The sequence below is a fragment of the Poecilia mexicana genome, unplaced genomic scaffold (assembly GCF_051168715.1).
Source record: "Poecilia mexicana isolate PSO_F unplaced genomic scaffold, ASM5116871v1 scaffold_20, whole genome shotgun sequence".
Classification (NCBI taxonomy): domain Eukaryota; kingdom Metazoa; phylum Chordata; class Actinopteri; order Cyprinodontiformes; family Poeciliidae; genus Poecilia; species Poecilia mexicana.
Genome location: NW_028263389.1, coordinates 8,126,504 through 8,153,463, shown reverse-complemented (window position 1 = coordinate 8,153,463; position 26,960 = coordinate 8,126,504). Strand labels below are relative to the sequence as shown.

General features: G+C 39.7%; 2 protein-coding genes, 1 long non-coding RNA gene and 1 pseudogene across 4 annotated transcripts in view; 2 read left to right on the top strand and 2 right to left on the bottom strand.

The window, feature by feature from the left end:
* The first annotated feature begins 1,544 nt into the window (after positions 1-1,544).
* The window catches only part of LOC148153362 (uncharacterized), an 88,350-nt gene continuing 62,934 nt past the window's right edge, over positions 1,545-26,960 (top strand). Inside the window, exon 1 of the long non-coding RNA XR_015761629.1 lies at positions 1,545-2,332. This is a non-coding gene — a long non-coding RNA (uncharacterized LOC148153362). The remainder of the gene's footprint in view (positions 2,333-26,960) is intronic.
* LOC106914697 (beta-1,4-galactosyltransferase 1-like) lies at positions 2,391-5,694 on the top strand. 2 transcript variants are annotated; one of them, XM_088001417.1, is made up of 3 exons: positions 2,391-2,757; positions 3,151-3,629; positions 4,538-5,694. In XM_088001417.1, the coding sequence occupies exons 2-3, from the start codon at positions 3,243-3,245 to the stop codon at positions 5,204-5,206; spliced, it is 1,056 nt and encodes a 351-aa protein (XP_087857543.1). In that variant the 5' UTR covers positions 2,391-2,757; positions 3,151-3,242; the 3' UTR covers positions 5,207-5,694. The 2 variants fall into 2 exon arrangements, with proteins under 2 accessions (XP_087857543.1, XP_014837154.2); XM_014981668.2 differs by having other exon boundaries at positions 2,391-3,629.
* On the bottom strand, positions 9,275-11,678 carry LOC148153363 (uncharacterized; annotated as a pseudogene).
* amer2 (APC membrane recruitment protein 2) lies at positions 15,844-20,812 on the bottom strand. The gene has a single exon (XM_014981669.2). It carries the CDS (start codon positions 20,606-20,608, stop codon positions 18,521-18,523), a length of 2,088 nt encoding a protein of 695 aa, XP_014837155.2. The 5' UTR covers positions 20,609-20,812; the 3' UTR covers positions 15,844-18,520.

Below are 26,960 nucleotides of genomic sequence, written 5' to 3'. Positions count from 1 at the left end.
GTCAGGTCCGTATTTAACCCTTTAATTTCTTTATCTGTTCCTTGTCCTGGCAAAATTGCAGTCTGACACTTTCTGACTTATGAAGTGCTTTCTAGACTATTTTAGTCTACACACCAACAGAAAAATAAACGGGAAGTTATTTACATTCGTCCAGTGAGGATTACAGATTGAGTTTGGGATTAACGGCACCTACTTCACCTGTCTCATTTTCAATACAAACTTCTTAAAGAACTAACCATTTAAGACTTATTCATGAAAATATCTTTCTAGTTTAACATGTTTTTCTTTAGATATGTGTATTGTATGAAATAAACAGGTAGATTCCCCTCACATCGCCCGACCATGTTGTCTGGATGTTGTTTCACTGGTTGTACTTTAGTACCATCTAGTGGTAAAAACTGTATCTGCACTCATAACAGTTTTTCTTTTGTGGTCTAATCTTAATGGAAAGAAATGTATCTGTTCTCCTATTTAGCTCAAAATAACATCCACTATGTTTGGAGGCTTATTCCTCTGTGCAGACTTCATGTGCAAACAAAAGGGACCCATTGTCTTTCATCAAAACCGACAGCACAGGTAAACATTAGACTTTATTGAGCTTTACATCATGTTGTAATGCTACACCCTCATCAAAACCATACCTGGGGTGTTGCTTTCATTCTGTCATGCATGTTCGAAAAATCCTTGAATCTTCCGTGGCAACTTTTTGTGGTGCCGAAGCATCAACCACTCCCCCTCCCCACACCTTCTCCATTTGGCTCCTCCAGACTAGTGGCTTCAGCAGTTAGCAAACACCTGGTGGAACTGCGAATCTGCAGAGCTTATTGTATGATCTATTTCTCAGTCCAATGCTCTGAAGAACCTTTGTAAATGTTGTTGTGAAGACGGGCTGATGGCAGAGTGTCCGAAAGAATGAGACTGAGGCCCAATTTCGAGGATTTTTTTTTTCTGAAAGTTTTGTTTGATATATTTATATATATATATGGTATTTTTATATTATCTGAAGGTAACATAGTTACTTGATTGTGCTATAAAATGGCACTAAGTGCCTGAAGAATACCTAATACTGTCTCTTTAAATCTCTGTAAGTAACTTAGAGGTATGTGATCGCCAGATCACAACTGTGAAACCAGAATATGAATGGAATCTTCCAATGTTTATGAAGACGTTTACTTTTCACAATCAAAAGTTGTTGTTTTATTTTTGTTTGAAGCCATCAACCTGTGGGGACGGCATATTAAAATTAGAGTACATGACAAGTTTAAGCACTGTGAATGAAAGTTGAAATTTATTTAGTGATTTAGTCTATTTTGTGATTCAATATCTGACTCTTTTGGACATAACATGACATTTGATAATAATAAGAATAATAAATTTTATTTTAAACTACTTTTATAAGTACTCAAAGACTTTTTACAGGAGTACAACGATGTGAAATCAAACAATGTAACACTACATGTAAAGACAATCAAAACGAGCAGATTTAAACAACAAAAGCAATTTTAAACAGGTGGGCTTTGAGTTCTTTCTTGAAAGTGGGGAGATCAGAGCACATACAGAGCAACTGGGGCACTAAGTTCCTGAAGGTGGCAGCAGAATAGCCTTTTCTCAGGTGTCAGAGCCAATAACTCCCAAATAAAAGGATAACTTTTGTTTGATAGTCATCAGTAGAGGATACAAAATCACCAACGTAGCTGAAAGCACATATAAGATCAGGAATTTTAACTTTTTGAAACTTTCATAAAATAATGAACAAGCACATAATCAGACACACGAGCACATGAGCTTTCTTTGTTTCCGTATTGTTTCTGCTAACCACAAAAAAAAGGTTTCTCGTATGGCGGAAACAGAAACACAATTTCCCACAAACAACCGTTTGGCAAAGTTTCTCTGCTGATCTTGTTTCTATATGCCACTTGTCACACGTTCTGCAGCTGAACAGAAACCGTTGTTGTACTAACACATCAAAATCCAGGGTTAGTTCACATGTTTTTCAAGCCTTGTTGACATTGGAACTCTCTTGTAGGATGCTAAATTTAATTCTGCCTGTTTTACATTGCAAAACAATATTGTTTGATAACCTGACCTTTGTTTTTTTTTTTGTTTTGTTCTTTTGCAAATGAATACCTGAGGAGATATATTTGCATAACTCTGTAAACAAGAATCTTTGGCATTTCATAATATTAAACCTGAGGTTCTTTTGGGTGAGGAATGGTTTGAAACCTTGTCGCTCTTCTTTTTCTCTACAAAAATGTATTGTTTTTTTGCTGGTTGTTTGTATGCTGTGACAACACCCTGTTGTCTTTTTTTTTTTTTTTTTTTTTTTTTTTTTGTTTCCGCCTTGGTCCCGTGTTCAGATTGTGTTTGACGGCACTCCCCTTACCGATTCTGTGATTGGCCAGCCTTCTGGTAAAAGGGAAGTCTGCAGTGCTGGTTACTTATCAGTGACATTCCAGTTCCGAAAGTTGCTCTAAGAGGAAATACACTCAATTCTGTTCTATTCAACCTGAGCCAGTCCTTCGCTGTGGTGTTGCCTTTTTGAGACAGAGCAAAAACGTAAACAGACTGGATTTACGTGGACAGCTCCGTGCCACAGGTAGCAGATCAAAGATTAATTCATCAAGTTGAAGATGTCTGGCAGATTTTTTTTCTATGAAGGCTTCCTGAAGGCGTTTCGAGTTTGGCCTGTTGAGGACTCTGCACCATCCAATACATGCCAGTAGAGGGCAACATCTGACAAAATATTGTTTCTTTAAGGTTTGTCTTGGCATTATTATTGCTCCTGCATTGAGTTATTTTATTTTATTTTTTTTTTACTTTTTATTCCTAGTGAAATTGTCTTAGTAAGTCAAGCAAATATTCCCTTAAGACTTACTATTCCTGATTACGTTTTTTGTTGAAAAAAAACCCCCACCTGAATGGAGTGAACACTGTACTTGTTTTATATACAACTAAATTCATGATAATTACCACAAAACTGAACTGCTATTTAAATTTGAACTCATAAAAATGGTTTTGACCATTTTAAATTTGAAACCTTAAACCTTGATGATTATTACACACAGGCATGTAGCCAAACCCGATCTGCTGCGTTAAACAAGGAAGTTGATGAAAGAAAAAAAAAACAGATCTGGTTACTCATGTTTTTAGGTGAGGTTTGACTTGCAAAAGGAGAACTACAGGAAGCAGAGCTGTGAAAGGTCACTTCTACATGCAAGCGCAGAGCATCGGGGATTTTAAAAATGCTGAAACAACTCTTGGCCTGCTTGTCACTTTTTGCCTTCCTCAGCCTTCTCTTTTACTCTGTGGTGTTATACTACAATCAGAATGTTTATTATGGTATTGCTGTTGTTCACCGCCTTGCTGCAAATGGAAATGGAAACCAGACGTACTCCTGGAAGTTGCTAGATAATGTAAAGGTGACTGAGGTCAGTCATAAAACCACAAGGACGCCAGTCACTCCAAAAAAGACTTTGGAGCCGTGTCCCGAATCGCCACCACAACTTGTGGGGCCTCTGAACGTGGAGTTCAATACACAACGGACGTTAGAGAGCGTGAAAGCGGAGACAAGTCCTTCTCCTCAGGTGGGAGGACGATACAAGCCATCTGACTGTATCTCCCGACACAAGGTAGGAAAGAACCTGTAACTCTTCAATTAAAAGCAAATAGCAAAATTGCTATGATGATGTCTTATGTCACAAAACATAAGCTTTTTACTCATGAAAGACTGAATTAACTCAGAATGTAAAAAAAAAAAAAAAAAAACACTCTATTCCCATGTTTAGGCAAATCATTTCTGAAAAATTATACAAAATGTTACACAAAATAGATAACAGTGAAAATTCTACTGAGCTGTATTAGTCAAAAATCTGATCCTATTTCTCTGCTATGTCCTTTGTTTAGGGAGTTTGATAGGTTATTCAGTTTCCCTGTAACTGTACAAGTTCTACCTGTTTGTTTGGTGTATTGAATGTCTGTACTTTCAGCTATTTTCCAGTACACAGAGGCTTGTAAAAGTACTGCATAAAATGCTAATGAAAACATGAAAGACTGTTGTGGTAGCATGGTCAAATGTGAAAAAGGTTAGGTGTACGAACAGTTTAAGACTTTGTATTTGCAAGTAAAAGGTAAAGGAGATGAGAAGAAAAACTAGAAATAAACAAGCTCACTTTCATTGTTGAAGTTATTTTATGATTATTACAACACTCCACAAAATAGTGGAGAAATGGACTTAGGACGTAACTCGGCTTCTTCCCTTGTTTCTTGAGCACGCTTCTAAAAATAATGTCCTCCCACCATAGATTCTCATCTAAAAGGCCTCTTCAGTTATGAACCCGGTGTCAAACCTGAAGTGCTAAACAGGAGTTGGAACCTTTTTCTCTATCACTTTACATCGTATTTGTTAGACGTAACCCAACCGTATTTCAATAGTAAGCAAGCAATTCTAAAAAATCTAAATTTTGTCATGACAATCATGAGTGTATGTGTAAAGTAATTTCACACATGATTTAGTTATTTATTTATTTTTTTTTTTCAGGTGGCAGTTATCATCCCATTCCGAAATCGACATGAGCACCTGGTGCATTGGCTTTATTACTTGCATCCTATCTTGATGCGACAGCAGCTGGACTACGGCGTGTACGTCATCAACCAGGACGGGGAAGGAATCTTCAACCGAGCTAAACTGATGAATGTCGGATTTGTAGAAGCACAGAAGGAATATGATTACGACTGCTTCGTCTTCTCTGACGTTGACCTGGTGCCTCTCGATGACCGTAACATCTACAGATGCTATGACAATCCCAGACATTTGGCTGTGGCCATGGACAAGTTCAACTTTCATCTACCCTACAAGACCTACTTTGGCGGGGTCTCCTCGCTGTCGAAGGAGCAGTTCTCTAAAATAAATGGCTGTCCAAACTCTTACTGGGGCTGGGGCGGCGAGGACGACGACATTTACAGGCGCGTCATCTACCGTGGAATGTCCATTTCTCGACCAGACGGAGTGACTGGAAAGTACAGGATGATCAGGCATCAAAGAGATAAACACAACGAGCCTAATCCAAAGAATCCTGGAAAACTTAGTAGAACGAGGGAGACAATGGACAAAGATGGACTAAATTCCCTCAGCTACACCGTCAAGGAGATCTCAAAGGATTTATTGTTTACTTTTATTACTGTGGACATTCAAGCTCCAGCAAGTTGATGGAAGTTGTAGAATATGGGTGAAAGACAGAGAGTAGTTTCAGGTTCACTGGTGATCTGTAAAACATGGCAAAACATTTGTGAAGCTGGTGTGTGTGACAGCTGTGAATGGCTGGTAGCTTTGGTGAAGGGCTATTTATGAAAATCATCTGTGTATGAATGTCTCCAGGTTAGCCATAAAGGGAGCGTGAAATTTGTGGCTAGAATTGTGAAAATTATGATAGCCTTCAGATTAAGCAGATTTTTTTTTTTTTTATCCATAAAAATGTTAGGAATGGCATGATAAAAGATTACGGTTTGCAGCTGTCTGACAAGTTTGTCAGTTCCATCAGTACCAATAGCTTAGATGCATATGTGTTGTGCATAATTGACAAACTTTTGAAACCAATGATGTCTGTCGTGTAGCTACACGCAGGTCCCCGATACATTCCTCATTTGCACTTAATTGTCTTAATTTACATTACAAATATAAATTCATATTTAATAACAGCTCTTTCTTTGTGTTCTCATTTTATAGTTTAATGATTGAGAATTAAATAAGGTTTGGAGATGCTCTTTTCAATAATAGATCATTAATCCTTTGTGTGTAAGTTACAATTGTTGCCAGGAGCAAGTTGGATAAATCTCTGGAAATTCCCTTGGAATCTGTTACATGATCAGATGACTTGAATTAGAAATGTGTATTACATGTTTTTAGCAGCACATCAGCAAGAAAAAAAAAAGCTTGTCCGTGTCTCTTTTGACAGACAGGACTATTACCCTGCATGGAGGTCATTGTATGATTTCAAATCACTTTGGAATATTTTAAGTGAGATTCTTCACCCTGCCCTTAACCTGAATTCACAATGAGCATTGACAAAAATACATTTTTCCCAGGAGATAGCAAAAGCTAACGAGTTAGTCCGAATTAATACAGTGAATTAATCCACTTCATCAGCTGATCTGATGAACCAGCTGATTGTGTTTCTGCTGGAAAACATTCCAAACCACAACATTTTCAAAGCACAAAATACCAAGCTGTTGCAGAGTTGTAACAGACAGACTCTTGAAGCTGGCAATGTAGCAAGCTGTACTGTGCCACTCTAAAAATGTGTCTAATTTCCAACAAACTCTGGGGGACATGAAATCTCTATAATAAAGATAGAAGGTCTGCGTAACTTTACTGACCGTCATATCAAAAGCTCTAAGCTAGCCCTTTTATCACCTTGACTTTGTCAATCACTAATTAAATGAGTGAAATGTTCCTTTGACAGAGTGTTGCTGAGTGTAGCTGGCATGCTCATAAAACACCCATTTTATGTGATTTTATTCACATTGTTCAGCTGTCACATTTACAAGTACTCTGTGCTACTTTGGAAACACCCATGAACTGTATTCGGATTGGATTTTCACATGCCAAAACCAGCAGAACCAGCAAAGCAAGTTCCCAGAAAGATTGAGAGGCAAAGGGACTTAAAGTCCAGTAAAACCAGTCAATGGAATGATCCATCCATATGAAGGATCTAAAGCAGGACACTAATTACAAGTACAATATAAGCAAACGTCTGTTGTGTAGCTGTATGCAGGTTACAAAATTAACCTGCACATAGCTGCTTCCACACCTTTAGATTGCGTACAGTGAATTGCACTGTATTTTATGTCTTTCAGGTGATAGCTGTGCTAATCTGCCATATAATTAGCTGAAATGACACCAGCAGAACATGATAATTAAGGTGGGAAAATGTCAGCATTGATCTTAAAAAACACAATAAATTTAAATACAGCTTTACTAGTACTATAAACTCCTCATTGGTGGTTTGCCCCCAGCTGAAGCATGAACAAAAATATGTGTTATGTGAAAGCGCAAGTCATATGCAAATTTCCCACCTGGCTGAGAGCATTTACATCCTGTATTTGAAAACACCATTGGTATTTTAGTAATGGGTTCCAGCACTGTTATTGTTTTCAGAGTTGCATTTTCCCGGTTAAATTTACCTGTGTACCTTTTTGGGGGAAAAAAAAAAAAAAAAACTTTTAAGAGTAGTTTTAAGACACTGTACTTTTTATTTCTGTAATATTATTTTGAAGTATCACCACTCTTTCCTGAGTAAAATCTCTGTCCGCTGCAAGTATCTTCAAGGAATGATGAACATATTTTGACCAGAAATGTATGAGACACAGCCGTACACCTACAGTTTGAGTTAAAGGGAGACCTATAACACTCACTGTAGTTACTATTTTAAGTTTGAAAACAATGACTTGCTCTCTCTGCCTAAGGTTATTTTGTACTTATTTGTTTTTGTTTGTTTGATTTTTGTTATTTTGAAGAATCTTCAATAATTTGAGTTACAACAACATTTAATTTCCTTTTGGGATCAGTACAGTGTTTTTCAATTGAACTGAACTTTAATCTTCAAAGTGCCAGAATTTGCAAACAAATTTATGCTTCTGTCCATCTGATGACATCACTTTAAAACACTGAGTATGTGTTCTGGTCAGTTCCTCAGTATCTGAGTGGCCTGTTTAACCAAATGCTTTTTACTCTTACTTGCGTAAATTCTTGGATGGCTACTTTTTACTTTTAGTTGAGCATAAATGTGTTAAAGTGGAACTACTTCTACTAGACAAAATGATGGTGTAATGAAGAATAAAGCATTAAATCCAGGCAACACAGAAGGCTAAGAGCTCAGACACTGGCAGCGACTGGTAACTCAGCTAGAAACAATGACATCAGACAAGGACCCCGACAACAAACAAGAGACACAGGTGGATGTAAATACACAGAGGGTAATCAAGGGAACGAGACACAGCTGGGATCAATCAAGGGTAGACAAACAACAGGAAACTCAACCTACACCGAAACCTAAATAAACACACAGAAAACTCAAATCCTTCCACTTCATTACAATTTTGGATTTTCTACCCACCTCTGATCGTTGTGAAACAATATGTTTGGTATGGTGATGAGTAAATATTAACAAGCACCAAAGACAGTTTTTATCAAATACCTTTCAGTCTCTGTTAATGATTTCTGAATACCTGTCTACTCATAAATCTATGACACAACATCAGAGACCTTTCAGTCTTTAAGTCTCCGTTAATGTTTTATGAATACCTATCTATTCATAAATCAATCCTTCTGCAAGAAGAGTGTTCAAGGATCCTTCTGCAAGGAGAATAGAGTTATGAATATGTTAACTTATCATTGTACAAGATTGTACCAACTTATTTACATTGGTTTAATTATCTCCTGTCCTGTTTACCCCATATATGCCATATTTTAAATTAGCAGAAATAGAAAAAAAAAAAGACATTTTCCTGCTGTAGTTAAAGTTGACATTTTTGCCCAACATGACTGTCTTTATTGCAAACACTTCTGAAATTTACAACTTCCTGTTGATTCCTTTTGATTCCAGCTTCAAGCTGCCAGGGCAAGCTGGATTTAGCTCAAACTCGTCATGTAAAAAAAAAAATGCTAAAAGCATTGCAATTGCTGAACCTCCTGATGGATGCAACTTTGTCTTGCAGAACAGATCGTATTGTTACTTTTTTTTATATATATATTTCTAAGTGAGTTTATACAAAATTATATTACTAGAATGTTATTAGAATGTAAAGAGATAAAGCCATTCGCTAACATTTAATTCCTCATTTGGGCTTCACCATCACAGTTTAGCAACTCTAAAAAGCATTGATTTCCTATTGCCCTTTTCTCAATAAAACATGTTAAACTTTAATCTGAGTTTTAACATCAAATACCTTTATATACAGGTGGAAATCCCAGGCATCAGAAAGTCTTTTTCAACAACTTCCTTGGACTCTGGTCACATACAATTAGAAATATTTATATAACCAGGGTAATTAAGGAATAAAAAGTAAAAATCTAGGTTATGCTTATGCTTAACTTATGCTGTGGCTCATCTGTTCAAGATGCAGATCTGACAGCATCATAACAAGACATTTGTTAAACATCTAGTTCCTAAGTTATTAAAGTATAAGTTATTTTAGCTTTCATATTTTGACTTTTTTGGTCTCAGTGCTCATCTTGTGATTCCTAATCTAATTTTGTTTTCCTGCTCACAAACTGAAATTTAATACGATTAGACACTTCCTGCTTTATTCTTTGAGCAACAGTTGAGTTTCTTACAATAAGGAAACACATGCTTGCTATATTCCTCTCTCAGAGACATGTGACTTTTTAATGACTCTTTCAAAAGACACTAAAATGATTGTTCAAAAGCTAAAAAGTCCCATCAGTGAGGTAAAAACATAATCCAGATTTATATGTCCTGCAAAAGAAATCTACTTTGCCTGTTTATTTCTAGACTATCAGTTGTGTTTGATCACTGAGTCAAAAACATATTTGGTGTAAAGTTATCCACAAGAGGGAAGACTGATACAGTGACATGTTAAGAGGAATGCGTAGGACTGTGACGTTAAGTAAGAGAAATACATATTTACAGAAAGAGAAAGTGGTAACAGACAGTGAAATTGATAAAATCTGATATGAGCACGAGAAGTCAAGTTGGAGTTAAGAAAACGAAAACTGTATTGATCCTTCTTTTTTATCAGTCTAGTTTATTTTATGTTTTTTATTTTATTTTTTTTGTTGGCTTTGTTTTGTTTTTTTCACTCTGAGTCACAAGAGTGATTGTTTTACGTGTTTGCACAGACAAAACCAGGTGGATTTATTGTTAGCACATTTGAATGTGTATGTCGCCACGTGATTTGGAGTCAGTGGGTTTTTGTACGAGTGCTTTTCTGCACCAGCTCGACTCCTATTGCATTCTGTGTTCAGAACCCCACCCCCATGCCGTCACCCCCTTTTTCTTCCGCCCACCGTTCCCGTCCCCATCTTCCTATCCTCCTTCCTGCCCAGCCCCCTCTTCCCATTGGTTGACCTACTGGAGTTGCTATGGGAACGACTGCCAAGAGGCTGCCATGCAGAGTGTGGGGTGCTGCTTTCATACAGTGCTCCATCATGCACTAACAGCAGCATATTCATTGAGGTCAGGAAACCCTATCTACCACAATGACATCAGTTTCAAAAGGCGTGACAATTACTATCACTTTTCTTGTGTGCTCACATGAAATCCACCTGCAACAATAGTACTCTGGTTTATTTTTTTCTGAAATTTAGCGCAAGTGTAATATCATTCAAAAGTTTGTCTCATTGTATCTTTTGTTTTTGTATTATAAACAAAAACCCGTCTCGAGTTAAGATGCAATAAGCAGAAAAAGTTTGTACATTTTTCTTCCAAACTTGACCTGTAACCGCTGCTGCTTAAATTTTTGTGAACCACTGTGAATTAAATCCATTTGAACGTTCACACTATTTCATATTTTCACGTTTACATTCATTAGAAGCTACTAGTCTTCTCTGTTAGCTTTTCTGAGGACAGCTTTTCAGACGATTTTTGATGGAAAGTTGAGTGGAAGGAAAATGTACACAAGCAATTGGGTTTAATCACCGACTCATATTCAACTGATGAATATGAGTAAAATGTGCAAGATGTTGTTGTGGAAATTTTCCGTTAACAAAGAGTGAGGCAAAACTGTTTCGTTTTAGATCAGCCAGCCTCATGCCAAACCGCGAACCCACATATGAAGCTTTGGTTTGAGCTCCGGCAAGAGTCCAGCCGCAGGGTTTGGTAGAGGATGAGGAGGCTGGGGCCAAACCAGAGTATTTGTTAAATGCTTCTTCTATGCAGTGAAGGAAATCTTCAGCTGCTTCATCGGGGCGTTGCTTTATTGTCTGCAGGATGGTGTTATTAGTGCGCTGTGGAAACTGTTTTTGTAGCACCTCTATGGACAGATGATAAGGGGCGTTGGGGGTCAATGCTGGAACTCTCATTTCTGCATTCCCCATTTCTGAGACGGACATCAGGGGCAGGCAAGATTGCTGGGTTTAATTTTTGCAGCCATGCGTCGTATTTCAGCACAGTGGGACGCATTTCATTGCACAGGGCCTTCAGTTCTGTGGCAAACTTGACACCATCTTCCCTCGGTTCAGGAAGGAGGGAGGCTGCTGATGTGATGTCAGCACCAGTCCAGGGGCGATGAACTAACATTCCCGCTCCGGCGCCTGCCACTTCCATCATAGGGCAAATGTAAGTGTCCAGAGGTGGATGGAGTTGTCGTGCACCCAGTCATCAGCTGCCACGTCCCCTTCATGTGTTTTGGATCTGGTGTGGGCAGAGACAGGGCCTACAAGGGGTTTGGTTGAGCATCCATGTTTCTGCTCTCTGCTGGGAGTGGACGTAGACTGCAGGGCGGTCTTGAACCAGGCTGATGACGGAGCTTTGCTGCTTCTCTCCGGGGGAGGAGGCGGTGCTGTCTTTCCAGGGTCTTGTGGGCCTGCTGGAGTGGCTCTTCAGACCGGGGGATGGGAGTCCAAATCCAGATCTGCCTGGAGAGCCTGGATCTCCACCTGGGAAGTAGAAAAAGGGGGTGAAGTATCCCTTTGTCTTAAAGGGAGAAAAGGGCACCCGCATTGTGAGTGTGGCCCGCTACTGCCCTAGTCAAATCTTTTCCCCCTGCCAAACTCCTAAAAGTTGCCTTTCGCTCTCTGAAAGAACTTCTTTCATCCACACAGCCATACATTTGCCATGTTTTTCTTTATCCTCTAGTACTTTAATTTTTATTTTCTCTGCTTTTTTTGTGTCTCTCCATTTTTCATCAAGTTGTGTTTGCATCTGTTTCAATTGGTTTACACTTAAGCTTTCCCCTTAAGGAAAGTCATAATTTTGTTTTCAGCATGCAAAACAATCATTTTGAACATATTTATTTATTTATTTATTTAGCCATTAGGTCATAAATATAACTGCTAGGGCCAGGATCAGACCACTCCGAACTTTTCTGTGAGGTTCCAGAACCCTTTGTTTTTTTGTTTTTTTTACAGTGAGCTTCGAGGCTTTTCTTTCCTTGAAGGTGTAGCAATGCTAAAAACCACTCACTATATCTTCCCTTGGATAGCTACTTTGTTTCTTTAGGCGAGAAAAAAGAATAAAAACATCACGACCTTCCTTTCTTTACTTAAAAGTGAGAAAAGATTAAAAAACACCCACTATCTACCTTTTAGATAGTTACTTTCTTCCCTTAAATGAGGAAAAAAGAATAAAAACACCCACTATCTACTCCTTAGAAAGTTAATTTTAGTTCACCAGCAGTCGGAGCCTGTCCCAGCAGATATGAAAAGAAAAAACAAAACAAAAAAACAATAAACCAAATTGAAACAGTCCTCACCTGATAAAGTTATTAAGGTTCTTATGGATCCGGTCAGTTGGCAGTCGCAAGGACAAGACCACGGACTCCCCTCATTCAATTTGGAGGAGAACTGAAGACAAAACTCCTCAGGTTGGCCAATGCATCCAATCTCTCGTCGCCCTCGACCTCTCCAACTCGCCGAATCCCGTTCGTGATGCCAAACTGTTGTGGAAATTTTCCTTCAACAAAGAGTGAGGCAAAACTGTTTCAAGAACCAGAGAGAGAATGTATTCTTAATTTGTATTTATTCAAAAGAGAAAGAGCCTCGAACAGAACACAGCTTACAGATTTATAGGGAGAGGTTTATTCCGATCGCATAGTTTGATAATCTACTTGGTTACAGAACAGATAGCAGACAGCAAGCACACGTCTTCTTTCAGTAGGAGCCACGAGAGATAAAACAACCCAATGACTTCATTGTAGTGTTAAGGCCAATGACTTCATTATATGCTAAAGCCAGAGAAACTCCTTCAGAAGTCTTTTTCATGAGCTCATGCATCACACAAGAATCATAGTACTGCTATGCATAGATTCAGTTAATAATCATAGTAACCTTAACTCTTTTATTTATGAATTATGATCCTTTGTGTCAGGATTTTTTTTCCATTTTTTTATTTTCTTAAGGCATGAAAAAAAAGTAGGAAAAAAAATTTGTAATTTTTTTTTTTTTTTTTAGGTGATCAATTGTAATTGTATCCAAATACAGTTGTTATTTGAAAAAATACATCAGTAGTATTGTTCTCTAGTCACAATATATTTTTTACCTGCAAGAGTCGTCTGCAGTAGGAGGGGGGACCGAGTAGGTTGGCATGCTTTTTGTCTGTCGGCCATATTGGATTTAACAAAAGTAATTTCTTGTATTTGCAGCTGATGGCCAGTAGTTGATGGTGTATTTTATGATGCATTAGTGTCCACTTCAGTGGTCTGTGTGCATTTATAACATAAAAATCTACAAGAAGCACAAGAAAATGGCTTTTAGAAAGCTGTCCATTGTAGTGACCGCTATGCATGAAAGGATTAAATTTTCCCACGGCAACATTCAAATACTTGGCGGAAAGAGCATGGTGTCACTGTGTTTCTTTTAAAAACTTGCATGGCCTAAACTTCATTGAGACGCTATGGCTTTCTTCCAAGAAGAAGATAGTTGATTGGCATTTCTATATTAAAAATACTTTTCATTTGTCTTACATAATATTGAAATTTTCTGAGAAGTAGAAAGTTCTGTTTTCACTGATGAATTGGTTGATGGAAATGAATTAGTTTTGTCAAGTGCACCAGAATTTATTGAAACAGTATACAGATTTTAGCCGAGATACTAATGTAATTACTTTGAGCAACATTAAATTATACACATGAATACGTATAGGAGCACAGAGGCTCCTCACATGTTCTGTGCCCGTCAACGCGGCACAGTCTCCGTCAATAACAGAGTTGAAACTGAAACCTAATACCCAGCTCTTCAAGTAACTTGTGTATCTCTTGGTTTCAGGCACTCCCAAGTCCGGTTGACTGGTGCTGCAGCTTGATCAGGTTACCGCAACACACAAGTGTGGAGGTCAACTTTCATCCAGCACTAAAGAAAGCTGACTGCTCGCTTATTTTAATCCAACCACAGTGCTATTTTTCACATAACTCCGTGAATTTCTTTCATATTCACGTTTAATGGAGCGGCACGACAATTTTAGTCGGGCGAGATGTTCAATGAAAGTTACAAAACTTCCTGAAGCATTGTTGCAAAGTTCCATAGCTTTTGCTTTGCATCCCACCACGACACCTTGTTCTGCCCTTTACTAATCTGAACACGAACCGTGCAGGTCAGCACAACACTAAAATCTCTCTCTTGAACACTTTCATCAGATTTATGCACTGATGGCAAATACTGAGAGCAAACGCTCTCATCCAGCAGATTAATGACAAGATCAGCCGACGCATATACGCATGCTCCGCCACGAGCCCTTCTCACTGTCAGCATCCCTGGCTTTGACGAAGTGGGCCGGTAGAAGTGAATGTCTTACGTAAGGCTTTTATATAAATCTCAGCGTGCAAAACAAGAGAGAGAGAGAAGGGGGAGCTGCTGCACCATTACAAAGAGGACTTGCACTGCACCAAATCCTTCTCCTCATGCATTTACACACATTGTCAACTATATGCGCCCGTGTTATAGAGATACCCATATTCCCTGAAACAATGAGTTAATATATTCCATGAAGTTTAAGAACACATAGAATCACATTGAAGTTGTAAATTTGCTTGCATCATCATGACCCTATGTAGCCTTTTTCTAGTAGAGAGCAAGAGAGGGGCAAATGCTTTAACAGTCGTTAAAAAATATCGATTGCCTAAGACTGTCGTGCAAAGCTGACCTATTTCTAAATGTGATGCAGCAGCTTTATAGCAAACCATTTTTTTCTCATCCTGTCTGTTTCTTAGAAAAGAAAAGAAAAGTTAAGTTACAGACATTAACAATTTTTTTATTTTTATTTTCTATCATCAAAATAAGCACAGAAATATCACATTTCCTGGGGAATTTGCCGTAAATTTACGTATGAAGAGCCAAGCACTGATCTATTGTGCAAAAACAGTTTAATTAATGAAAAACAGATGGTACAACAGTGTGGCACTGTCCACAGAAAAAACAGTGACACAGTGGGAAAAACAACGTGCTGGCTTTTATTTTTGCTGTTGAATTATTTTTTTATTCCTGCTAAAGCGCTCGCACGAAATCACATATTTACGAAGGGAAGGAGAGAATGTTTCAGGCTGCAATAAATACTTGGAACTCAATTTGGCAGTGGTTCAGTTGCCTCAGGAGTGCATACATGTCAGATCAAAGAAATGAGAATCATACCATACAGGTTCGACTGAAACTCAGGCTCTGGCATGGGAAAACAGAATTAGATCAGCTAAGAAGGATAAATCATTTTTAGCAGTCAGTTCAAGTTCAGATCCCTGTCATCTACATTTGTTTGTTTTTAACATTGATATTATGTAGGGTCGTTTTTGTGTTCATGTAAAATATGTCAGAGAACCTTTTTGGTAAAATGGATATTATTGTTAAAAATATCCCTATCCTTTGTTGCAAATCATCACTTTAGGAAAAGTGAGATTTAAAAATAGCATAAGGAATAAGAATAAATTAAAGGGGAAAAAACACAACATGGGTGGGGAATCTGTGAACTAATTTGATTTGCTTGAGGTGAGAATTTTAGTCAGCTGGATTTATCCTTAGCATAGTTAAATTAATCCAAGTGGCATTAGATTAACCCTCCCATGGTGTTAAAAGATGAGGTCCTTTGGAACCCAGAATGTTTTTACCCTGTGCTCGGTTTGGGCTTTTGCAAGTTTTTGTTGTTGTTGTTGTTGTTGTTGTTGTTTTTTTTTTTTGTGTGTGTGTGCGTGTGTGTGTGTGTGTGCGTGTGTGTGTGTGTGTGTGTCTGTGGTTTCGGGAACTGACGGTTTGACAGGACAATCCCCCACCCGCTTCCCAACTGTCTGACCGTGACATCAGCTGCTCTCCTATTGACTGCTGTGCCGTGACCACAGGACGGTTAATCCTTCCCAGTGCCAAAATGAAATAAATCATTAAATTATTATTTAACCCATTCATAAAAAATAAATAAATATAGTATACAAGTAAATAATTTAAGCCATAGTATATGAATTTACAAACGATTAAAGAAATTATTTGGCTAAGATTTTGCATAATTAAAATTATACATAATTATTTCTAAATTTTTCAGGGGTTTTTTGTGTACTTGCTGAAATACAGTGATGAGTGTGGCTTATCAAACAGACCTCAACTTCAGATTGTTTAACCTGTATTCAGTCCACTTAAGACCAATGGAGTAAATCCAAGTTGGTCCCCTGCACTTATTCTGATGGATAATGTTGTCAAGCAAAATCAATTCATGGCTAGCTATGAATTATTTAATGTCGTATATATTAAACTAAATAATTTATGTCTCAAATTCAATATAAATTATTGACACTTTTCACAATGATTTAATGATTTATTTGTTGAATCGTGACACTTATGGACTACCATATGTTCCAAGATCTATTGCAAAAACCTTAAAAAAACAAACAAAACAGTAATAATAACAACAAAGTTTGATTAGATTAGGTCCATATCAACAAAGTAAGTAATGGAAAACATTAAGGTACATATCAAACATATCAAAATATCAGACATTAAAAAGGTGCTTTGCTACCAAACCTGTCACTTTAATGTCGGTAATATTCTAATTTCCACCAGCATGACCCTCAATTATCAACACTGTCCCTATGCTTTGAAAGTAAAAAAAAAAAAGATTATGCTTTTAACGTGTCTCTGAATATCTGACAAATGCTTCAGAAAACCACAACCGACGCCCTCACTTATAAACACGTGCCGCTTTGTGAAGCTAGACACACTTAGCAGTCGTTTGTCTTCCAGAGCGTTGGTAGGAAATAGGCAAATTTGGCTTTTGCCTTGCGCTCATCACCTTTAAATAAAGAGTAAAGGATCTCTGATGATATTGAGCTACATTCAGATTTACAAACAGCTGCGGTGGATCCTGAAATCATATTATACAGCATCAGCAGAAGAGTTAGCAGGTGAAGAGAGAAAGGCCAACTCACTAGTTTGCTTTGCATTCTGTCTTAGCTCTTTAGAAATGGCTGGCATGTAGAAATAATACCTTCTTATCATTCAGTTACATCAAAACTTTCAAAAAAAGAAAGAAAAAGCAGAAACAGAGGAAGTTGTCCTAAGACACTGATGCAATCACAGTTTGAGATCTGAGCAGTTTTTTTCACAGAGTAGTCTATAAAAAAGTATGAAAACGTGAGAAAAAAATATTTACTTAGAAAAGTTTTTTTTTTTTTTTTCACGTGTCATTGAAGGATAAAGTTAACCAGTGTAAGCTACGAAGAGAATGGCAAATGTAGTACAGTGTGCATGCCGAAAATCTTTTCATCTCTACATGATCTTCCCTGACTTGTGTGCCTCTGGTGCACTGCATGCAGAGAGCAACTGACAATATGAGCGTGCATGTTTTTTTGTTGTTTCTTTTGTTTTATTCTGAATGTTGAATTGCTTAGCTTGCATTGGATGAAGATGCATTAGTGCAAAGGATCTCTCTGTGTGTTATATTGCAAAGACTTTATAGGTTTACATTAGCAGTGAAATCAGTGTAAATCCCAGAGAAATTCAAATAACGAAATTCAAATAACGTATGTCATTTAAGTTGTGTGGTAGAAGTGGGATCCACACAACAAAACATGCCAAAATGAACAAGCCCACAAAAGAGGACGTCTCCAAAAGAAGAGCAGATATTATGTGGCTTTCTCCGGTGTAGCTTTTTTTGCTGCAAAGTAAGTAAGTTATAAAACTGCATCAGTTCTCTTTGTATTTGTATATCTAAAACATACAGGTTTGAAATCAGTGAGCAGTCCAGAGAAAACCGTTTTTAAAAAGTGAGTGTCAGTAAAAAGCATATTGTTGAGTCTGTTCCATAAGTTCATGGGGGAAAAAAATCTAAGCTTTCTGAGTTTGTTTGTTTTTTTTTTTCTTTAGCTTTGGCTGTAAAAGTCACAAGATTAGGAGGTAATTTATAACAAATTAGACAGATTAAAAAAAAACAAGAACAGAAAACCTTGATTGGATTAGGTCCTATCAAACTGAATAATGTCACATTGAATTCCATACAAAAATGTCAAAGATAAAAAGGTGCTCTGTTCTTTTCTCAAGGTAACTGTCAAATTCAACAGGTCAGTAGCTTTTTCCGAGAACTTGAAGTAGAAGAATGAATTGTCTCTGTGAAAAGGGATTGTCAATAGTCAGCCTCCAAAGTGCGAGTAAGGTCAGTAATGTATGAACCCAGCTTTTTTGAGCGTCTGTGTGTCAGAGCCACTGATTATTGTCCAGCTGGCCGAAGGGAATCTAGGGGAAATTCTAAGATCTGAAACGGAATTTTTAAGCTGATGATTCTACAGCTCAACATTTTCTTGAACACACGAAACGTTTGGCTCTGAACAACCAGTCCTGTAGTATCTTAGAAGGCGAGGCTTAAATGTTTGTCAAAAAGATCTACTTCTTCGATCCAGCTCCTCCACTTGTGCTGGTGGCAGGTTTGCTTCCAGAACGGCGAACTGGCACCTTTGACACAGGGATTCTGGTGCGGGCTGGTTGGGGTGCATGGGTCTTTGGCGGAGGGGTCTCTGCCTCCAGTACAGAGGACAGAGCAGACTGGCTTACAGAGTGGGGAGGCGAGGTCTGTCTGGTACTTACTGGGATCTTGGAGTCTCGGGGAAGGCTGGCGCTGCCTTTCAGTGATTGAAAGGAAGAGGAAGAAGAGGTTGAAAGGGGACTTTTTTGGGAGGTGGGACTCATTTTGAATTCTGCAGATGGAGAGGGGGTACTGTTTACATCATTGTCTCCCCTCTGATCTTCTCCCTCCTCTTCAGGATCATTGTACAAGTCGTAAAGGTGGTCTCCCGAGCAGCTATCGCGTGATAGCGCAATCTTCTGGTTACGCTGCAGCCCACTCTCATCGGGAGTTGCTGTAGGTGTTGCTGAGGGAGTATCCCAGTAACCTTCGTCACTGAGAAGTTCTTTTTCACCAGGTGATGCAGGATGGCGGCCGTGTGCATGAGGCAGGGGGGGTTTACCTGCCCGGCTTCCTGCTCCACCAACCACTGGAATCTTGCTGAGGCCCAGCGCCTTCACCTGAGGAGCTTTTCTCTCTGCGCTTCTTTGAGCTGAGGGACGAAGTGCACCGGGGGAGTTGCTGCGAGGGGGATAAGTGGAAGTAAGGGTACTGGAAGAAGGCTGGTACTGTCGGGGCAACGCAGGGGAGCTTTCTCCTGCAGAAGGCAACATGTGCCAAAGCCCCTGCATGTCCGCATCGTCCACTCCTTCTGGACTTGCCATTTCTTCCCCTCCTCCCATGTAGGCCACTACACCACTTCCAGCAGAATGCTGCTGTGGTGGAGGAAGCACTCGGGTCCGAGCAGGGAGACAGACAGGAGCCGAACTCTGGGGAACAGAGAACATTGGCTGGGTAATCTGTGAAGGTATTGAAGGTTTGGTAGGGGAAGCATGAGTCGTTGCACTAGTTAAGCCAACAGCTCTCCCAACATTTGTGCTCAGACTCCCTCCTCCACCTCCACTGCTACTACTACTCGTTCCACTGCCACCATTACCCCCTGGTCCTTCCTCATCTGCATCAGCAATAATATCACCGCAGCCGGTCAGTGAGTCAAAGCTCTTCAGAGATGTGACATCAGTGAAAAGGATGGAACAGAGTCGATCTACAGAGGGCTCCGAGGGTTGGTCACCTATGCTGCAGCGGTCCAAAGGGGGTGTAGTAAGGGAGGGCGTGAGGCTAGATATTGAGGCTTTGGCTTTTTGAATAGATGGGCGCAATGGTGAGTCGGTGGGTGTGTAAGGAAAAGGAGAGTCTGGCTCACCAGATGGTCCTGGCATGGCAACACAGTGTGTGGGTGTCATGGTAACACTAGTGGTGGGAGTGTCCGATGCTTGTAGGTTAGATCCTGTCTCTGCACTTGCACAGTCCTCCTGGTGATGATGCGGAGGTGGCTCAAGGGTAAGAGTAATGTCCTTCGGGATCTCAGATTCTGTAGCATCTGTGTCCCTTGCTTTCTTACCTTCCACCTCTTCTGCCTCGGCCTCGTTTGTTTTCTCTTTACGTCTCCATCGCATGCTGCTGAAAAAGCCCTTCAGGCCCCTCCCTCTTCTCACAATTCCTGTCCCACCATTTTCACTTGTCCTAAAACTCCCACGTCGGAGAAAGGAAAAGAAACTCAACGATTTGCTGAGAGACCTTACCGGCCCTGCCTCCAGGCTAGTAAGGCCCTCCCCTCTCTGACCCACAGCATCGTTGTTGGAGCCTGTTAGCCCGTCATGTGTTTTGCTCCTCACAAGGTCCGCTGATGCTGCCGAGCTGTTTCCATTCAAAGAATTCCCGTTGTCAGAATTCCCGTTGTTCCCACCGTTTGCAGCAGCTTTGTTCCTGAAGGAGAAGAAGCTGGCCATTCCAGAGCCAGTGCGTCGTTTCCCAAAGAGTTTAAAGGCAGCTTTGTTGATCTTCCCTGCAGGCTGTGTGTCACACTGTGGAGCCACAGGAGGCTCCACACAATCCGACTGCACCTCCATTATCCAACACTCAGTTGCTTCCACAGGGTTGCTTCCCTCTAGTTTCTCTGGCTGCCTTTATGTCCTTTCCCCTTCTGACACACACTTGCACTCTCTCTCTTTTACCCTCCACCCTACTTTCTGGTGGTCCCTCACTCCCACTCTGGCTTGCTTTAACGCCTGCCTGTTGGTTTTCTATGCCTCCCTCCCTCCCTCTCTCTCTCACTCCCGTCTCTCTTTCTTTTTTTCTCTCTCTCCTAGGCAGGCACACACATGCATGGAGGGTGCTACTCCTCGATGTAGCCATAGCAACAGGGTGGGCTAAGCAGCTTTCGTCAGCTTTGGCAGGGCGCCAGCGTCTGTCCTCCACTCCCTCCCCCATCCCTTTTCTCTCCTCCTCCTCCACCTTGCTTGTTACCAATTCGCTGTTTGCACTATTTGTTAAACAGACAACTTATTCAAACTCCCACAATTCACTGCTTGCATCCTACGTTATGCAGTTTTACTGTGCATGTTCCAGGACATGTGGCCCTTACATTTACATAGATGCTTTACTTAGATAGGACTCCTCTTGTGTGTGTTTGGATGTGTTTGTTTCCTTGTTCCTTCTGGTCTACAGATAAAGCTTGATAATGCTCATACTTTCAGTATGTTTTATTAATTTACATGTGTAATAGGTGCCACAACGGCAAGACAAGCTTGAATGGAAACATTGCCGAAGACAAAAGAACTCCTTTGTATATTGCTGTTTGTTTACATTTTTACCTAAGGAATTTCAAATTATTCAAATGAATATAAAGTTGAGTTTCCACACATTTCACACTTTGTCAGGAAACACCCACAAACCTCAGAGTATTTCATTGAGATTTTGTGTAATAAATTAGGGCACAATTTGAAAAAATAAAAAGAAACAAAAAAATAAAACATATGAATTTCATGATTTTTTTTTGCGTTACTAATTAAAATTTAAATATGGCATTCAATAGTGTTCATCCCCCTTTTTTTCTAATTATTCTAAATCATATCCACCCCAACAAGAATTTAACTAATTACTTAATCTCAGAATAAATACAGCTGTTCTATGAAGAACAGCTACAGAGATCTAGCAAATAATAAAGCACCATCACAAACTCAAAGCAACAAACCAGTGATACAGTCATGAAGAAACGTCAGATATGGTCACATATTTGACAAAACAACATCCACAGCTTTGAGAAGTGTTAAGTTTTTCATCCCAAAATGGAGAGAGTATGAAACAACTATAAAACTACAAAACCATGGCCATCCCCTTGAAATGACAGGTTAATTACAAAAGCAGCCAAGAGATTCATAACTACTCTTCAGGAGCTGTGAGATCCTCACTTAGTTGGGAGAATCTGTTGATAAGACAGTTATCAGGTGACCAGAAATCTGGCTCAAGTGAATGTAAAAAAGAAAATTCATAAGAATTCTTGTCTTTTGGTATCGGAACCATCTAGGAAACGTGTCAAACATGTGAAGGTCCAGTGCTGTAGTCCGGTGAAATTAACATGCTGAAAGACTAGGTATGATCTAAAACTAACACTGCCCATTTCAATTAACATACCACCTTAACAATGACAAATGGTGGTGGCACCAGTATGGCATGAGGAGGGTTTTCATCCGATAAAGAAGATAACCAGTCAGAACTGAAGCAAAAATGGATGGAGATAATATGGGACAATCCTACAAAAGCGTGTTAAAGACATTAGACTGGTGTGGAGAACCACCTTACAGAAGGACGACAACCAATTCCAAAAAGTGCTGTCCCCTGATGCTCCCTGTGGAACGTAAGTGAGCATAAACTATTTTACACATTGACAAAACGCATCATTTAAACAATTATACCTGGATTTTATGCTGTACCACAACAAATTACAGTAGTGCTTTAAAATCAAAAGTGTGTTATTTACCGAGGCAGTACTTTCTTCTCAAGTTTTGAGAAACACTGGTCTAAAATTTAACGAGTTGGGTTGGAAGGGATCAGGTTTCCACATTTTAACTGCATATGATAAGCTCACAAAAGTAACACACACACACAGATACACACCCTCACACACATCACACATTACAGCCTTTTGTACAGTTTGGGCACACATAAAAGCCATATGGCCTGTGGCCCCCCATATGGACACCCAGGGCCAGGTGTCTGAAGCTATGGCAACGCTTTTAACTGCCCCCCTCTGTCAACCTAAATCAAGGTTTGTGTTACTGGTCATGAAGCCTCATTGGTTCCTTAACAACCAGTAGAGCTTCTGTGAGCATGCACAACAATCAGCTTCCTAGGAAAACTTAATTTACAAGTTCAACTCCTTGAACTTTGATACTTTCTTCATTCTACTATTTACCAAGCAAACACTATAAATACAAAATGTCCTACTGGTTAAATTAGGTTGTTTTTGATCAGCTTTGTAAATAATCCAAATGTATTTTAGGCCGGTAAAAAAAAAAAAAAAAATCCAGTTTGCAGCTTTGATGTGATTCTTTGTGGTTCCTCTTTTCACTGCCTATTTTTGCCTCCCAACCCCCCCGTGAATCTCACCGGTACCCCGACCCACTTATATTCCTTCTCTCCCATCCCTACATCTCTCCCTCTATTCCTTTTCTCTTTCTCTTCCTCCTCCCCCTCTTGCTCTTCAGCGTCTGCAGCCACAGGCTCCCATCTTCCAGACGACCGCGATGAAACAATGTGCGCATTCATGAGCCCAAGGCAACACACACCTACACAAGCACATTTTCAGGGCTTCCCCGCAGCGAAGCGCTAAAGCGCATCCCTCCTTTGCTTTCAACCTTAAAAAGACAAGAGAACCTGTCTGCTCGCCCGGGTTTTCAGGTAGAGCAGACACGCAGGGCAGAATGTTGTGCAGACTTATCTGTAAGTCAGCTGGCTAATGGATGGACTTGGACCGAGCAGCAGATGGCTGGTGGATTGATAAGTGGAGACTGACAAGTAACTTCAGCTATTGCAGAGGATTCTGATCAGCTATTAGGACGGAAATGTACTCTACTTAGGCTGCTTGACTGCCAGTAAATTATTAAAGAAAATAGCAACGCAAGTGCATTAAATGCTCAGGACCATTATCATAAATGTTGATTCATATGTGTAGAAAGAAGTGAGTTTAATTATCAGCTATTAGAATATTTAAAAAAAAAGGTGTGTCTATGTGCATTGTGAGCTGAGAAAAACAGCTGTTGGCACAAAACAGGTTTTCTTGGATTCTTGGAAAATGCAACATGTGCTCTCTTCTGATGATCGGTTCATTGCTTTCCTAGTGTTAAGAAGAAAAGAGGCAGATGCAAGCAACAGAAAAAGCACACGCCTGGTCCCCCCCACCCCACACACCCTAACTAGGGTTCCCGTTTCAGCCCCTTGAGTGAAGCTTAGCACTAAGTGGGACAGTTAGAGGACATTTTTCTGTCTCTGCCTCCATCATGGTTGCCTATTGAAAGGGCTTATTTTTTTTATTTTATTTTTGTCCGTAACACTTGTTTTCTTTGCTGTTCAGTGTGCAATCTCATTTACAGTGAAAACACACTTTTTACTGCCTGGGACAAAGAATGAAATTAAAAGATTAATATGTTTGGATTAGAAAATAATGCATTTGAATTCAAATTCTGGCTATAGGAGAGACTGTAATTAGCTTCTTTGTTTATGCTATTGTTTTCACTGAAAATGATCGTGATTATACAAATAAACGCCTATGTTATTAACTCTGACTAATCTAATGTTAGCTTGATTTGAAAAGATTTCCACTTTTTTGTCATTAAGATGCAATCGTCACGGTTTATTACTGGGCTTTGTCCTTATCGTCCACCTTTAATTAACAGATTTCCGTGATACTGTCCGTTACTAGCGTCACGAGTAGCAAAAGCAAACAGTATTATGTCTCAGCCAACCAATCTTTTGTCTATTTAATCAACTGTAGTCTTTTCATTACTGGTTAAAAAGGGAAGGTTGGACAAACAACCTCTCTAAGCGCACACACACTGCTTTTCAGAGAACTTGCCTTGAACCAAATTTCTTTCCACCATATTTTTTTCCAACTCAGAAATTTTTCCACAGAAAAAAAAAACAAGAGCTATGGTGTTCTTCTTGTATCAGATGTTAACTGCCTGCAGACAGACCCCCGAGCTCAACACTCACTAAGAGAAACACTTAATATAAGGTGTGTGTGGTCTTGACACATTTACTAACAGGGCTCAAAGTGGTGTTGATTTCCACCTTGAACTGATTTTACCAAAAGTGAATACATTTTCGCCTGTCAGTTTAACTTTTACAGCCTTCACTTTGTATCTGTAGGACTAAAGGTGCAAGACAGACAAACAAAGCACGGGTGTGGCTGGTTATTCACGACTGAGAGCCAGTGCCCTATACAAACAAGCTGGCTTTGGCGTTGTTGCACGGGAACAGACTGAAACGGGCACGCATAAATCAAAACCCACGTTTTTCCTCATCACCACCAATGTCCTGCTGGCCAGGTTTCCGGACAGAGGGTCTTCCAGCTCTGGATTAAACTGAGCCACAGCACGTACGAGTGTGTGCGTGTGTGTGAATTCACACATTCACATATGTGTGTACAGTATTAAACCCCCTGGATTACTGCCTGAGGTCTTTTGTTGCTTAAGGAAACAGCAGGGGGTGGTACGAACTGTTATTAAGCTGTCTAAGACAAGGCTTCTGAAACACTTCTGAATCTCAAAGACTCTGTGGTTTCTATTGGCTCTGTTTGATCATTCATTTCACCTTTTCTTGGTCAGAGAATTCTAGCTTATCCATCACCCTCATTATGCAAACTGATTTGTTTGCAGCCACCTCACAGTACCTTGCAAAAGTCTTCATACTACTCGATTTTTTTTTTTTCACACACAGTGAGACATTAAAAGCACGAAATTAAATGTAATTCCTTGGCATTTTACCTTATAGACCAACACCAAACGTTGCACAATTAGAAGGACATCACGGCTTTCCAAACTTCTCATGAATAGCACATCTTTAAAGTCAGTTATCTACAAAAGCAACCTAATTGACAAATATGATTTTGTCGGCATGTGAAGGCCTCGGAAATGATGAACTTTAGTGAAAAGTAACACAAACACCAAGGATCGCGCAGCACTTTGAAGTTCAGAGATAAAGTCACGCTCACATTTTAAGCAGGGCGGGATCATAAAACAGCATCCCAATCTTTGAACATGTCAGAGCACTGTTCAATGCATTATCAGAAAACAGAACCAGCATGACACAACGGCAAACGTACTAAGTACACCTAAGCTGAAAGACTGGGCAAGAAGAGAGCCACGGTTCAGGTCGGAATTAGCTCTGCTAACAGGAAACGAATAGTTAATCATTCCACAAACCTTCATGGAAGACAAAATGAAAGCTATTGTTGAAAGAAAAAGGTAATCAGAAGTTCAACTTGCAGGTTGCTGCAAGCCATGTATGGAACCCAGCAATCATGTGGAAGAAGGTGTGGTTGCAAAATAACACTGCACATTATGGCTGTAACTCACCATCCCCAACAACAACACATGGCAGATGCAGAAGCGTGCTCTGGGGAGCCTTTACTTCAGCTGGGATGACAAGCAAGCTGTTCGGAGTTGATGGGAAAACATATGGAGCGGAAAACAGGGAAATCCTAATGCGAAACCTGTTGGAGAGAGTCTGACAAGAACTTGAGCGTGGTTCGGTTTCTAGCTGGGCAACAACCCCAAACATAATGGATGGCTTAGATGAAAGCTAGATCAAATCCAGATCTGAATGCGATTAGGAGTCTGTGACTTGTGAATCGTTCACGGCTTCTTGTCCATGCAAACTGCCTGAGCCTGAGCCTATCCTATGACACACTGAGGGACATTGAGGTCAGAGAATAAACAGAGTGGCGCTCGATTAAAAAAAAAGTCATTAAAGTTTTATCCCCTACCAAACCACTTCCAAATTCAATTTGACGCATCTTCACAGTGCTCCGGTATTCAGATGAAAATGTAAACTAATCACATTAGTTTTAAATACACCCTGATATTCCTAATAAAAATTAGATTAGCCCTGAGTGGGAAACCATTAGCTGCAAGGATATTTTAATGAGAAGTCAAGGACAGGAGATTGGACAAATTCCACCAGCATGCTCAGTGTTATGCACACAGTTCAGAAATCTCTTCCAACATGTTGGATCCATTTGTGTTTACTGTACAACATTCTTGTCTTGCATCAAGGAGTGCACGGCGTGCAGCAGCATTCGTCTGAATGATTCAAAACCTTTGGAAAGCCCTCAGTAGCTTGTCTCAGGAAAAGGCTTCTTAATGTTTAATGTACAATAGCATGCACAAGAAGGCTGCAGGAAAAGAGCACATAATACAGGAG